At 45.3% G+C, this 14,755-nt stretch overlaps 1 protein-coding gene across 1 annotated transcript in view; it reads right to left on the bottom strand.

Annotated features, from left to right (window-relative positions):
• Wdr33 (WD repeat domain 33) overlaps window positions 1–14,755 on the bottom strand; it is a 114,987-nt gene that overhangs the window by 6,957 nt on the left and 93,275 nt on the right. Inside the window, exons 15-18 of the mRNA XM_005355859.2 lie at window positions 13,688–13,840; window positions 12,169–13,230; window positions 7,052–7,160; window positions 3,257–3,695 (exon numbers count right to left, since the gene is read on the bottom strand). Of these exons, the coding sequence (XP_005355916.1) occupies window positions 3,257–3,695; window positions 7,052–7,160; window positions 12,169–13,230; window positions 13,688–13,840 (1,763 nt within the window). The remainder of the gene's footprint in view (window positions 1–3,256; window positions 3,696–7,051; window positions 7,161–12,168; window positions 13,231–13,687; window positions 13,841–14,755) is intronic.

Here is a 14,755-nt window from a genome sequence, read left to right as displayed (position 1 = left end):
CTAAACTAAAATAAATAAATAAATAAATAATGAAGGCAAAATCATCTTTTAATCAACTGATTCCTCTCAGTTTAACCACAACCACTCTAGGTCCTAAGGAAACAACAGAAAACTGTTGTGCTTGTAAGCAATATGAGTAATAAATAAATATAGCAATGCACGATGGAACACATTAGTAATTTCTGTACTTGTAAGCAATATAAGTAATAAATAAGTACAGCAATGCATGATGGAACACATCAGTAATTTCTGTACTTGGGAGGTGGGAAAAAAAGGAACATGAGTTCAAGGTTAACTCTGGCTAAACAGAAAGACTGAGACCAGCCTAGGCTACATGAGACACAGCTTCAAAGCCAAGGCTGGAAAGACGACTTGCTGCCTTGGAGAGGACCCAGGCTTGTTTCCCGGCGTATATGGCAGCTCACAACCATTATAACCTCAGTTCTGGGGTATCCAAAACCCTCTTCTGTCCCCATAGGCACTGGGCATGCATACAATACACATGCATTCAGGAAACACATAAAATACGCAAATCTTTTTTTAAGTTTTTTTTTTCTTTTTTGGTCTGGGCTAGTGAAACAGCTCAGCAGGTGAAGACACTTGCTGCCAAGCCTGAGAACCAGTCCCAGGGCTCACATGGCAGAGAAAAATGACTAGCGCAAGTAGTCCTCTCATCTCCACTTGCACACCACGGCAGAAGGCGCACACACAAAGATAAAACAGCAGGGCTGAGGAGATGGCCCAGTGCTCAAGTGTGAGTGCGCTTCCTGGCAACCTCAGTCAGATGCCAGCACCCACATCAAGCAGCCCCCAAGACCCTGTAACTCCAGCTCCACAGGATCTAGCACCTCTCTAGCTTCCAGTGCCTGTGCTCATATGCACACACCCAGAATAAAGAAATGTAATAGCCTTTTTTTTTTTTTAAAGTTTTGAAGTTAGGTGCAGCACCACATGCCTGTATAATCCCAGAATTATTAATTTAGGAGCAGCCTAGGCTACAAAGCAAGAACTTACCTTTTTTTAAAAAAAATTTTTCTTTAAGTATGTGGGTATATGAAAGCAGGCATGTGCACATCAGTGTGTGTGTGTGTGTGTGTGTGTGTGTGTGTGTGTGTGTGTGTAGGTCAAAGAATAATTTTCTATCTTGCTCAGGCAATGTCTCTCTTTTTATTTCTGCCCTTGTACTTATTTCAGGTTAGCTGGTCCTCAAGCTTCCAGGAATGTCTCCTGTCTCTGCCTTCTATCTTGTCATAGGAATGCTGGGATTACAGATGTACACTTACCTCATCTGGCTTTTTACTTACATGAGTTCTGGGGATCTAAACTCAGGATGTAAAGCTTGAGTGTAAAGTGCTTTTACTTACTGAGCCACCTCTCCAGTACTGTCCTGAACACTTTATACAGACTTTTGCTCATTGTCATTATTTCCTAAACAATACAGTAAAGCCAGGCATGGTGATGCACACTTTTAACCCCAGCACTTGGAAGGCAAGGCTGGTGGATCTCTGTGAGCTTCAGGCCAGCCTAGACTACATTGTGAGACAGTCTCAAACACACAAAACAATTACAGTGACTTTCTGGAGATGGCTCAGTCAGTAAAGTGACTGCCACACAAACATGAGGATCTGAGTTCAGATCCCCAACACACATGTAAAAAGCAGGGCACAGCAGGATGTGGCTACAACCTCGGCTCAGGGAGACTGACAAGAAGATCCCAGGAGCTTACCAGTCAGCCACCCTAGCTGAACTGCTAAGCAGTAGGTTTAGTAAGAAGAGACCATCTCAAAAAAACAGAGGCAAGTGATTGACAAAGACATCTAATTCAACACCTCACACACACCACACAAACATGTACATATATAACACACACAGTAAATACATACATGCATATTGTATGAGGTACTGTGTATGTTCTGTGTAAACCCTACAGCACTTTATACAAGGAACTAGCTAACTGCTCAAGGACTTTGATGTGGAAGGGTCTCTAAAACTGCCGTCATACACCAAGGGATGCCTATATGATTCAAAGGGAAAGACTGCCCTAGAAGTCCTGCAAGAGGGACAGAGCTGTTTAGGGGAAAGCTCTAACCAGAGTGAGCCACAGCTTTGTACAGAGTGTTGTTCCAGGTGGAGGAAACAGAAAGCACAGAGAGGAGCGATGGCATAAGAGTCTAAGCTGAAAATATGTCATGGGTGAACAAAAAGATAAATAAAGACAAAACAAAATGTGAAGTTTGCACAAAACGCAGAGATTCAGGAAATCATGAACACTATGCAGATGTCAGTTCTTAAACACTAATCACAACTGTCGCTGGTTATGCTCAATATCATTTGAAATCATACCAATTTGTTTTCTTTCCTCTGCATTGCTTCTATTCTTTATATCCATAGGGCTGAGAATTCAAGCCCGACCTAAGTTTAATAGAAGATGATGTTTATTTCAAACTGACTTTGTTAAGACCTTTGAGCAATTTCACAAAATCTTAGTCTATTTTATAAGCCCTTTATTTTCTTCTCTTTCCTTCCTTCTCTATATTTGTGTGAATTGGTGTTTTGCCCTGGAACTGGAGTTAAAGACAGCAGTGAGCTGCCATGTGGGTGCTGGGAATTAAACAAGGCCCTCTACAACAGTCAGTGTGCTCTTAACGACTGAACCACCTCTACAGCCCCACAAGCCCTATATTTTCAATTATAGTATCTGGCTCAGGTCTCATTATCTAATTAGCCTGGACCCATAAGTCAGATGGATCCAAGACACTCTCTGAGCATAACGAGTCTCCCATCTCTTTACCATAACTCGGAAGCCAGCCAGGAGTAGTGGCACACTCCTCTCGGGAGGCAAAGACAAGGACTAGGAATACGGGACAACCTACACTACAGCCTAAGACTGTACAAAACAACTTAAAAGACAGAGGTCTCAAATGCAAAGATAATAGAAAACTACAAAACTAACTTTAAAGTCTAAATGCTGACAGAGAATGGAGTCACACGCCTTTAATCTAAGCACTCAGAAGGCAGATGGATCTATATATTGTCTATATATTGAGTTCCAGGACAGGCTCCAAAGCTACACAGAGAAAAACCTGTCTCGAAAAACCTAAATAAATAAATAAAACAAAATAAGAAAAGACAGTCTAAATGCTAACCAAACAGAACACAGGGCTAAATCATCATAGTGCTTTCCCCTAGAAAGGAAAAACATCTTAGTAGTGAGGATAGGAAAAGTGCAAAGAGCCCACGGAATATACTTCCCTACCTTTCTTCTCTGCGCCCCCGAAAACGTGGGTCATCAGGATCCCGGGAGAAGCGTTCATCTCCAGGTCTGCGGCCTTCCCATGCCCCTGGAGGGCCTCGAGCTGCACCCCGGCCATCCCCCTCACTAAATTCCCTGTGATCAGGTGGAAAGGGAGGTCCGGGGCCCCCTCGCCTCCACTTCTCTTCTTGTGGTAAGGGTCCTCCTCGCCCCTCAAATTCCCTTAACCGGTGGCCAAAGCGCTTGTCAGGGTGGAAGTCATCTGGTCTGCTGAAGTCATCAGGGAAATCAGGGTGAGAGCCACGCCTGTCAGGAGGACCCCTGCAGTCCTGGCCACCCCGGAAAGGCCCCCTCTCCGGCCCGTGCTCAGGGCCACTGCTCTGCTCATGCCGCCTCTCTGACATGGGGCCCAGGTGATGGTTGGGAGGGCCTCGAGAGTCACCTACAAGAAACAAAGCTGAGGGTTACTATGGCTTCCACGGCCAGCTGTACAAGACCTGCTAATTTTAGGATGTGCTTTGCCCTTCAATGCTTTCCCTCCAGGGTTCTAAATATACTTAGAAGATAAACATCCCAAAGCATCATATAATGGGGAAACCGTGGGGTTTGGGGTACAACCTTCAGTTTTGTAACTTGACCTAGGGATACTTTCTAATCTCTACGAAGTATCCACTTCTTGGCCACATGCTGAAAACATAAGTGAACTCTTGGCATGAGAATGGTCTTTCCTACCCCTGTCCCTGTCCTTCCTGTGACTTCAGCAGGGTCCCTGGTTTGACACTCAAGAGACACAACAGAGAAAAGTCAGGCTGTGCTAAAAGCTAGGAGGCTGTGGTACCAAGAATTCTCCTCAGCCAGCGTTAGTGACACACACCTTTAGTCCTAGCACTTGGGAGGCAAAGGTCAACAGATTTCTTTGAGTTTGAAACCAGCCTAGTCTGCAGAGTAAGTTTCAGGCTAGCCAGGGATATGCAGTGAGATCCTGTCTCCAACTTAAGAATATATAGCCATCACAGGCACCAGGTCTACACTGCTGCCACCCACTATCCACTGCTTTAGCCCTGGCCTGTTCAGCTTATGCCACACCACACTGTAGAAATCTTGACACATTCTTCCATAAGGCTCCTGGGACCACAGGCCCCTCTAACAACTGCTTGGGGACAAAAGAGCCCTGCTGGCCTTCAACTTTGGGGTTTGTATTTATACCTTATTTTGCTCTTTCTGGGAATGATGTGCCTCAAATACGCTTATCATTAGCAATTTTTTCTGACAGGAATTTCATTCGAGACTTCCCAGCCCACGCCCTTCGGCTACAGTTTCTTGTCGATAAGAACAACTTTTCCTGTATCAGTCAACATCTCTGTTCCCCACCTCCAACCCCCACCCTTTCACTCTTCATTCCCCCAGCTGTTTCAATCTCTCTCCACAAAGCATGGATTGGAAACTTGGAAAACTCAGCATGAAAATGTGATTTAGGAAAAAGTGTCTGAACTTGAGCTCATCTGTCCCTTCTTCAGGCGGTCTGCAAACATCCTGGATCCACTCCCCTATCAGATAAGCACTCAATACTCACTGTTCTTGAAGCTGTGCTGGCTAAGTTTTCTGCCAATTTGATACAAGAGTCATTTTGAAAGAGGGAATCTCAATCGAGAAAGCGTTCCCACTAGATTGGCCCGTGGGTAAACCTGTGGTGCTTGACCGGTGACTGATATGAGAGAACCCAGTTCACTGTGGGTGGTGTCATCCCTGACCTGGTGGTCCTTCACTGTGTGAGAAAACAGGCTGAGCAATCCACGGAGGGCAAACCATTGAGCGGCACTCCTCAATGGCCTCTCCATCAGCTCCTGCCCCTAGCTTCACGCCTTGAGTTCCTTCCCTAACATCCCTGGTATGAACTTGAACTTGTAAGCTTTAAAGTAAAATAAACCCTTCCTTCCCCGAACTGCTTTTCATCATGATGTTTACCACAGCAACAGAAACCCAAACTAAGACAACTGCTTCTCCACCTTCAGGTTGTCTGAACTTCACACATGGTTGACAACTGACCAGAGGCTGTAACACAGCCTCCACTTGGACTTCATTAACCTACAAAATACTCATCTCATCATCTCTCTGTTTAAAAGTAGCCTGTCAACTTTCTTCCAAGGAAAGAAACCTACCACTACACACGGTGATGTGGTGGTGGCAACTACTCCAGGAGAGGATGGTAGGCCATGTGCGTGTCTCTCCCTGCTCCCTCGGGTCCCTAGGAGAAAGAGGGGGAGGGAAGGCAGCAGGGCAGGTGGGGAGAAGGAAGGAGAAAGGGAGAAGGGGAGAGAGAGGGGCGAGCAAGACGAGCAGGAACAAGTGGAGACAGATGCAGGTGTGGCAGAGAGGCCACTTTCATTCACTAATGGAAGTACCTGGTGGAGAACAAACGCCCTTCCCAAGGCCCCCAAACCTCTAAGAAAATTTCATCTTCTTTCTCCCTGAAAAATCCTCATTTATCTACTGCTACCACTTCTATGCAAAAGGAATGGAAATAAAAACTCTCCAAATCCCTGCCCTTTCCTACCTTTAATAGCTCATAGAAATTCAAAGTTGTTTGTTTTGTTTTTTTCGAGATAGGGTTTCTCTGGGTATCCTGGCTGCCCTGGAACTCGTTTTGTAGGTCAAGCTGGCCTCGAACTCACAGAGTTCCGCCTACCTCTGCCTCTCAAGTGCTGGGATTAAAGGCATGCGCCACCACTGCCCAGCCCAAAGCTGAGCTTTAAATGTCTAAACTCCCAGGGCTATAAATGCTGACAAGGACTTCTCTTAATCCAATAGGATGGGCAAAAACACCTAGCTCGTACCATACGGTATGTGGGTTTGGCCAGTTAGTAATAAAGGTCTGTAGCACTGTGAGGTATAGTTCCAACAGTGCCCCTGTGCTAGTGTATTGTCTTCTAGGGGTACTGAATGGGACCATTCCACTCCTACCTCACTTCTGTTCATAACGACCCGCTGCACACTCCTCCATGCTAACTCTCCTGCTAGCCCTTACCCTTTACTCCAATGCTGCTCACCTGGAGCAAGGGCTCGATGCCAGATCAACCAGAGCCTCTGGTAACTTCCAAATAGCCATATGCCCCTAAATGCTGACAGTCCTCATCTTCGCTTTTCATATTATCAGTACATTGCTTTCTTTTCTTTTCTTTCTTTTTTTTTTTTTGGTTTCTTTCTTTATTGATTTTATTGAACTCTACATTTTTCTCTGCTTCCCTCCTTTCCTCTCTCCTCCCCTTCAACCCTCTCCCATGGTCCCCATGCTCCCAATTTACTCAGGATATCTTGTCTTTTTCTACTTCCCATGCACATTAGATCCATGCTTTCTTCTTTTCAAACGGTGCCTAACAATGTATGCAGTTAAAGAGTCCAATATGGTACAATGGGGCAAAGGGAGTGCTAATGATAAGAACAGCATCAATAGCCTGCATCCTCTACCCTATCAAGGTGCCTAAAGCAGAGGCAATTCAGCTCTCTGGAAGGCCAGACACATGGACCTGCAATCCACAGGCAAAAACACCAGGGTTTCCCAGTGATTTCACTAACAGTCTCTGGTGGTGTGGAACTCATCTTCTCTGGCTAGCATCACTGTCTAAGGAAGCATTACCTATGACAACAAAAGACAAAGCAAGCTATCGCCTGAAATGACTGTGACCCTGTTTTCCCAGCTGTTCCAGTGCCACTGTATCAATTACCAACAAAGCTGTTTACTGTAAAATGCACACAACAGTGGTAGAACACAAACTCTTCCTCAGCCAAGCACATATTTACCTTTGTTAGGGCCAGGTCCTTGTCCAGGGTTCAGAGGAGGGATACGGCCTTGTGCTCCCTGCTGCCCTAGGCCTGGTATCAAGGGTGGGGGACCTGCACTTTGTCCTTCCTGAGGTGAAACATTTAAAGACAGGTGTGAGACCAGGGACAGGAGCTTCATGAATAACAACCATAACACGCAAAAAGCTGCCCCAAGGTGCTAGAATTAAATATTTAGCTAGTGACATTAAAATCAAATTCCTCTGAAGTGGACTAGGGAGATGGCTTGGTAGGTAAAGTGCCCTGCAAGCATGAGACTGTAGGGAGTCTGAATTCCCCAAGTAATGGCAGACGGAGCAGCCCAAGTCTGGGATCCCAGTGTACACAATTATGTACAAAATTATGGTGTGATGCAGCTGGAAATGGGAGAATCCCTAGATGCCCAAAGGCCAGCTAGCTTGTCAGATGCAGCAGCGATGCACTGAAACACTCATGTACCCCAACAAGGTGGCATGCAAACCCCTGTTCTCCCAGAAAGCACACAGGGACATATGCACAAACAATTCTTTTTTTTTTTTTTTTTTTTTTTTTTGGTTTTTCTAGACAGGGTTTCTCTGCGGCTTTGAGCCTGTCCTGGAACTAGCTCTGTAGACCAGGCTGGTCTCGAACTCACAGAGATCCGCCTGCCTCTGCCTCCCGAGTGCTGGGATTAAAGGCGTGCGCCACCATCGCCCGGCTATGCACAAACAATTCTAAACTGGGGGAGGGCTATTCACAATCAAAGGGGAAAGCACCTGTATTCTAAACCTCCGAAAGGATTCACTTAAAGCCAGAACTTTTCTTATAATGTCACACAGGAGCTTCAGAGGGAGCCAAGAGTCACAACAGAGTGCCAAGGCTCTTGCAGAGGGCAAGTTCCTCACGACGGAAATGGCCTAGACCCTACTAGGTAGGCAGCTTTAACTGACATGCTGTGACACAGCAACCAACCCTAGGGCTACATCAGGATGGAGCTTTTTATTGCTGCTTGTTTATTTTGTGGAATAGCAGTAAGAGGACCACTTTCAGGAGTTGGCTCTCCTTTTCCACCATGTTAAGGCAACATCTCTCTTAGTGCTGATACTATACAGTATAAGTTGGTGGTCTGTGAGCAGCAATGGGATTAGAGATGTGTGCCTCTACATCTGGCTTTTTTTTTTAAAAGTTTAATTTTATGTGTCTGATGTTTTGCTTGCATGCATGTATGTGTACTACATGTGTACCCAGTATCCGTAAGTCAGAAGAGGATATCAGATCCCCTGGAACTGGAGTTTCAGATATTTGTGAGCCATCATATGGATACTTGTAACCAAACCTGAGTCTTATGCAATAGCAACACATGTTCTTAATCATTGAGCCATCTCTCTATAGAGCTCTGGGGTGTGCGTGAGTGCGTGCATGCGTGTGTGGTGTGTGCATGTAAGCAGGAAGGTGCATATGTTTTTGTGTGCACAAGTATGTGGAGGCCTGAGGTTGATGCAAGGAATCTTCCTCAATTGCTCTTCCATCTTATTCTGTGTCAGGGTATCAATGAAACCCAGAATTCATTCTAGCTAATCTCACTAGCCAGTTTGTCTTAGAGATTTGTCTTCACCTTCCAAAGTTGAGCCACCATTCCACCCAGTATTTGTTCTGATTTCCCAAATTGTCCTTGGATCAGGGCTCTTAACAAAGCAAAGCCAGAGAAGCCAGAAGTGGTGACATGTGCCTTCAATTCCAGTACTTGAGAGGCAGAACTCTGTGAGTTCGAGGCTAACCTGGTCTACACAATAAAACCTTGTCTCAAACAAAAATAAAAACAATGACAACAAAAGAAACAAGCAGACAAAAAATATCTGGGCATTCTTTCATATAGAAAATACACTTAACGACTGGCCTTTGTATGAGATTAGCACAGATTCAAAGATCAATAGTAAATGTGCATACATGTGAAATGTAACCATTGGATTTACAGAATATGTGATGCAGTGTTCTGTAGATTTTCCAAAATTTGAAGATGTCATGAATTATGTTATTTCAACTTTATGGAATTTAGAATGAGTTGGATTAAAGTCAGAGTTGTCATCCTAAATTGTCCTAAAACTCCACGTGTGTGTGTGTGTGTGTGTGTGTGTGTGTGTGTGTGTGTGTCTAGATAGCTAGATAGATATGTCTATCAATCTTTGTTTTGAGACAAGGTTTCTCTGTGTAGCCCTAGCTGTCCTGGAACTCGCTTTGTAGACCAAGTTGGTCTCGAACTCACAGAGATTCACCTGCCTCTGCCTCATTAATTAGTGGTAGAATTAAAAGTGTGCACCACCGCTGCCTGGCTTTATAGCTTATTAATTCAGTGTGTACATGCATGTGTACTACTTAGTCTAGTTATTAACCATTTTTTGGTTTTGTGAAAGAATAGTTTCATTTTGGAGGATTATAAAAAGAATAAGAGGGTTGGAGAGATGGCTCAGCGGTTAAGAGCATTGCCTGCTCTTCCAAAGGTTCTGAGTTCAATTCCCAGCAACCACATGGTGGCTCACAACCATCTGTAATGAGGTCTGGTGCCCTCTTCTGGCCTGCAGGCATACACACAGACAGAATATTGTATACATAATAAATAAATAAATTTAAAAAAAAAGAATAAGAAACTTTTACTGTTATATGATAAGTGAAATTTTAGACATGTTAGAGAAGAAGATAGTCAAATTTACACATGAAAACTGTCATGGCACCAAAATTTCTTGATGAAAATTTGCTCCTATTCCTTATATCCTAAAATCTGACTTTCTCTACTTTGGCTGAGCTTTTTCTTTTTCTTCATTGTTTAATTCAGTGGAATCTGGGTGTTAACATAGCAGCATAAAAGATACTGGTAAGAACTGTCCGGGAATAACAGCGGGAAGCACAGCAGTAGGGCTGGGGGAAAATGGCTCAGTGGAAAGGAGTCTGTGCTGCACAAGTACTGAGTTAGGATCTCCAGCACCCACATTAGAAAGCTGGGTGTGGCCATACATGCATCTAGGACCCCAGCACTGTAAGGAGGAGAAGAGGGCTTATGACTGCTGGCCCATCTCTAGGTTCAGGAGAGCTTCTTCATGGGAAGACAGCCGACTGCATGTGTGCACATACACTAACGAAGCCAAAGCCCCACATGTTTCTGGCAATACAGTACTGACAGCATTTGCTCTGTTTTTGAAAATAGACTCATTATGTAACCCAGGCTAGCCTTGAAAACTCAGCCTCCTGAGTTCTGAGTTTATAGACCATAGCTGATGACCATTTTAATTGATTGATTTTTGTGGGTAGGGCATATTCTCAATTGTACATTTGTAGAGTCCTGAGATCCAGTTCAGATGGTCAGACTTTTACGCGCCAAGACACCGCACTGGCAGTTTTTGACTGTCAGTGTCTGTTCATGTGACTGGTTTGTAACATGTAAGTAATTTTACTATTGATCTTTGAATCAATAGTAAAATTAAAGGCGTGGTTGCACACGCCTTTAATCCCAGCACTCAGGAGACAGAGGCAAGCAGATCTCTCTGAGTTTGAGGCCAGTCTGGTCTACAGAGTGAATGTCATGAGAAGATTCAAAGCTACACAGAAACCCTGTCTCAAATAAATAAATAAAAAATTCAGAGTCATCACTCATAACCAAACATTATTAAATCCATTCATGCCCGTGCTGTCTTGTGTACCCAAACAACTTCAAACTCTCCTCGCATCATCTCTCATGTACCAAATCAGTGACTGAGGAGCAAAACTTCTTGAAGACAGAGTCCTTGAAAAGCGACCAAATATCCACACAAATACTCGGAGACTGGGCAGGGTGGTACACACCTTCAATCCCAGTATTCGGAGGACAGAGGTAGAGGGATCTCTGTGAGTTTGAAGTCAGCCTAGTCTACATAAGAAGCTCCAGGCCAATCAAGAGCTCTACAGTGAGACCCTGTCTCATAACATACATCCATATATATTTTTTTGAGACCTTGAACTCCAGATCCTTCTGTCTCTAGCCAGCGTGTACCACCATGCCCAGTTTTATGCAGGACCAGAGACTGAACCCAAGATGTCACAATTGCTGGCAAAGAATTTTGTCAAATGAGCTACATCTTTAGGTTCCTGCAAATAATTTATGACAGGAGAAAACAGCTTGAACAGAACTTCACACACAAGGCCATCATTTCTGAATACTCTGGTCTGCAATCAGATTTTCTATAAATGCGTCCACTGAAATGAAAATAGCGAGGCAGAGAGTTTACAGTATCCTTCAACAACCCCATGCCATCTTTAGAAGTGGTGCATATGCCATGTACAGTAAACAGATACAAATAAATGCCATTAAAACAACAGTAACAACTGGTGGAATAGCTGAGAGGTACCTGCTACCAGGCCTTACACCCTTGATTAGATTCCTGAGGACCAAATGGCTGAAGGAGAGAATCAATTTCTAATAATGGTCCTCTGACCTCCACATGCTTGCTGTGGTATGTGAGCATGTGCACACACATGCACATAAAATATATGTAATTTTAAAAACATCTTAAAGCGAAATGGACAGAAATGTTGAAGGCAGGCTGCTTACTTGCTGACCCATGGAATAATCAGATTAAAAACTCCACAAGAAGCAGGGCGGTGGTGGCGCACACCTTTAATCCCAGCACTTGGGAGGCAGAGACAGGCGGATCTCTGTGAGTTCGAGACCAGCCTGGTCTACAAGAGCTAGTTCCAGGACAGGCTCCAAAACCAGACAAACCCTGTCTCGAAAAAACCAAAAAACTCCACAAGAGTGGAACTGTCTACAACCTAGCACACTCCCTCCTTAGAGCCCCAACTCTCTGGAGCCCTGGCTCAAGTAACTGTATTCCACTAACAGCTGATCTGTTCTGTAAGAATCTCTGTGAAAAAGAATAAGGTGGAAGAGATCTACTTAATGATGGTAAACTAGCTCTTCATCTCTGGCTCGCCACATTCTTCCAGTCAGACTGCCACTGCTATAAGCCACTGCTGACACTTAGGGAGCAGGAGGGCCCAGCTCTAAGTGCTTTTCCGCATCCTTGTCAGTTCTGTACAATGCAGAGTCCATTCCCATGTGATAATGTGTACAAGCTGGAAGGGAGTAATACCTGATTGAAGGGGGCCCGGGGCCCATCACCTAGCAGAGGTGTTTTCTGCTGCTGGAATGGTATTGGTCCTTGAGATGGATGTGGCCCTCTTGCCGGGTTCTGCTGTCCCTGAGGTCCAGGGGGTCCTTGCATGCCACCCTGGGGTGGAGGTCCCAAAGAGCCCTGGGGTGGCCCCTGCTGCCCTTGTGAACCTGAGGGCCCTCGAAGTTCCTGGGGAGGGCCCAACATGGATCCCTGTGGTGGAGGTCCCTGTAGGCCCCGCATCTCCTGGGGACCTCTCATTTCCTGAGGGCCATGTCCCAGCAATCCACTTGGAGGATGAGGTCCTCTCATCTCTTGAGGTGGGTGGCCAATCATCATCCCTTGAGGAGCAGGACCCTGATTCTCCCGAGGTCCTGGAGGTCCCTGCATTCCTCTTGGATTCAGTCCCATCAGAGGTCCCTGAGACCCTGGCCCACCCTGTATCCCATGAGGATGAGGAGGTCCTTGCATTCCTCTGGGACCAGGTGGTCCCTGCATTCCTTGAGTACCAGGAGGCCCCTGTGGGCCCATGTGGCCCTGAGGAGCAGGTGGACCTTGGGGACCAATGTGACCCTGTGGTCCAGGTGGACCCTGAGGACCCATATGACCTTGAGGACCAGAACTACCTTGAGGTCCAGGTGGTCCTTGAGGACCCAAAGGGCCATGAGGTCCAGGGTGCCTCTGCATTCCTTGGGGACCATGCATGTCTTGAGGCCGTGGCAGTCCCTGGGGAGGGCCTTGGGGTCCTTGTGGTCCCATGAATCCCTGTGGTCCCCCACCTCCTTGATGCAATGGGGGGCCTTGTGGTCCCATTTGTCCCTGGGGTCCAGGGGCTCTGAACTGGCCCTGCGGCCCAGGGGGCCCCATCTGAGCCACCATTGGCATTGGCTGAGATGGATGAGGCTGCTGAAAACCTTGAGGAATCTGAGATATTGGACCTTGTCCAGAAAAGGCCTGAGGGCCGAGGAGAGGGGTGCCAGATGAGGGCGGAGGCTGGATCTGATCAGCCTGTTTCTGTGCAAGCCTTTCAATTTTAAGTTGCTGGAAAGGGGAGAAAAAAAAAAAAAACAATGAGTGTACTAAATAACTAAAATAAGCTAAAGCCTTCAAATAAGACTGCAGCATTGCCTTCTGACATCCACACTGTGACACATAAATACATGTATATACACACACACACACACACACACACACACACACACACACACACACACACAGAAAGTATCATTTGGGGGCTAGAGAGATGGCTCAGAGGTTAAGAGCACTGACTGCTCTTCCAGAGGTCCTGAGTTCAATTCCCAGCAACCACATGGTGGCTCACAGCCATCTATAATGGGATCTGGTGCCCTCTTCTGGCATGTAAGCATACATGGAAGGAATGTTGTATACATAATAAATAAATAAATCTTTAAAAAAAAAAGAAGAAAGTATCATTTAAAAACAACACTAGAAAGGATATCAATAAAAGGTGCCATCTCTACTTTCTTAGCTCACACACCTCTAAAAGCTGTGGGTTGGTATATTGCAATGTGGCCATTTCTTGCTCAATTTCTGCTTGTGTTTTTTTCTTTTCTTCCAATTTGATATCCTCTTTCCTGTCATTCAGTACCTCATTTGGAGCAGGAATTGGAACTTTATTTTGCATCCAGGCCTTAGAAAAAAAGAGAAAATTAAATTACATAGAAGCATGAAAATTATGATAGGCTGAAAATTTTTCTCTACTATCATCAATATACATAGCTGAACTGTCTTCACCTCTAAAGCCAATCCTTTGTGACATAAGAATAGAGTGGGCCAGGTACATTAGTAATTGAAATTACTAAAATTATGAAAGCTACAAGCTATAGTTTGGTATTCTCAAAAGTTCATATGGTGAATGTTTGGTCCTCGGGTGATGACACTTTGGGGAGGAAGTGGAATTCTAGGATGGGGGGTTGAAGGAGTGAGGCGGTCACTGGGGTATGCCCTTGAGGGGATACTGAGATGTAGGCTCCTCTCACTCTCTCTGCTCCCTGGGAAGTAGGAAGTGAGAAGCTTTATTCTGTCACATGCTTCCCATCATGTTCTCTCAGGCCACAAACCAGAGACAAAGCCACACAACCTGGACCCTCTGAGACCGTGAGAACCAGAACAGACTTCTGCCTCAATTTCAGCGTTAACACGGATCTGTGTCACACTGACAGAAAGCTGACCTAAGTACTGCAAGATATTGCAGCTATCGAGATTGCAAAACTTTGGGGCTGGAGAGATGGTTCAGTAGTTAAGAGCAGTGGCTGCTCTTTCCAGAGGACCTGGGTTTAATTCCCAGCACCCACATGGCAGCTCACAACTGTCTGTAATTCCAGTTCCAGAGGATCAGACACCCTCACACTGACATACATGCAAGCAAAACACCAATGAACACAGAATAAAAATAAATTAAAAAAAAAAAAGCATGGGGCGGTGGTGGCGCACGCCTTTAATCCCAGCGCTCGGGAGGCAGAGGCAGGCGGATCTCTGTGAGTTCGAGACCAGCCTGGTCTACAGAGCTAGTTCCAGGACAGGCTCCAAAACCACAGAGAAACCC

The sequence above is a fragment of the Microtus ochrogaster genome, chromosome 18 (assembly GCF_000317375.1).
Source record: "Microtus ochrogaster isolate Prairie Vole_2 chromosome 18, MicOch1.0, whole genome shotgun sequence".
NCBI classification, from domain to species: domain Eukaryota; kingdom Metazoa; phylum Chordata; class Mammalia; order Rodentia; family Cricetidae; genus Microtus; species Microtus ochrogaster.
The sequence above is the reverse complement of the archived record's forward strand: the minus strand, read 5'-3'. Positions and strand labels throughout refer to the sequence as shown.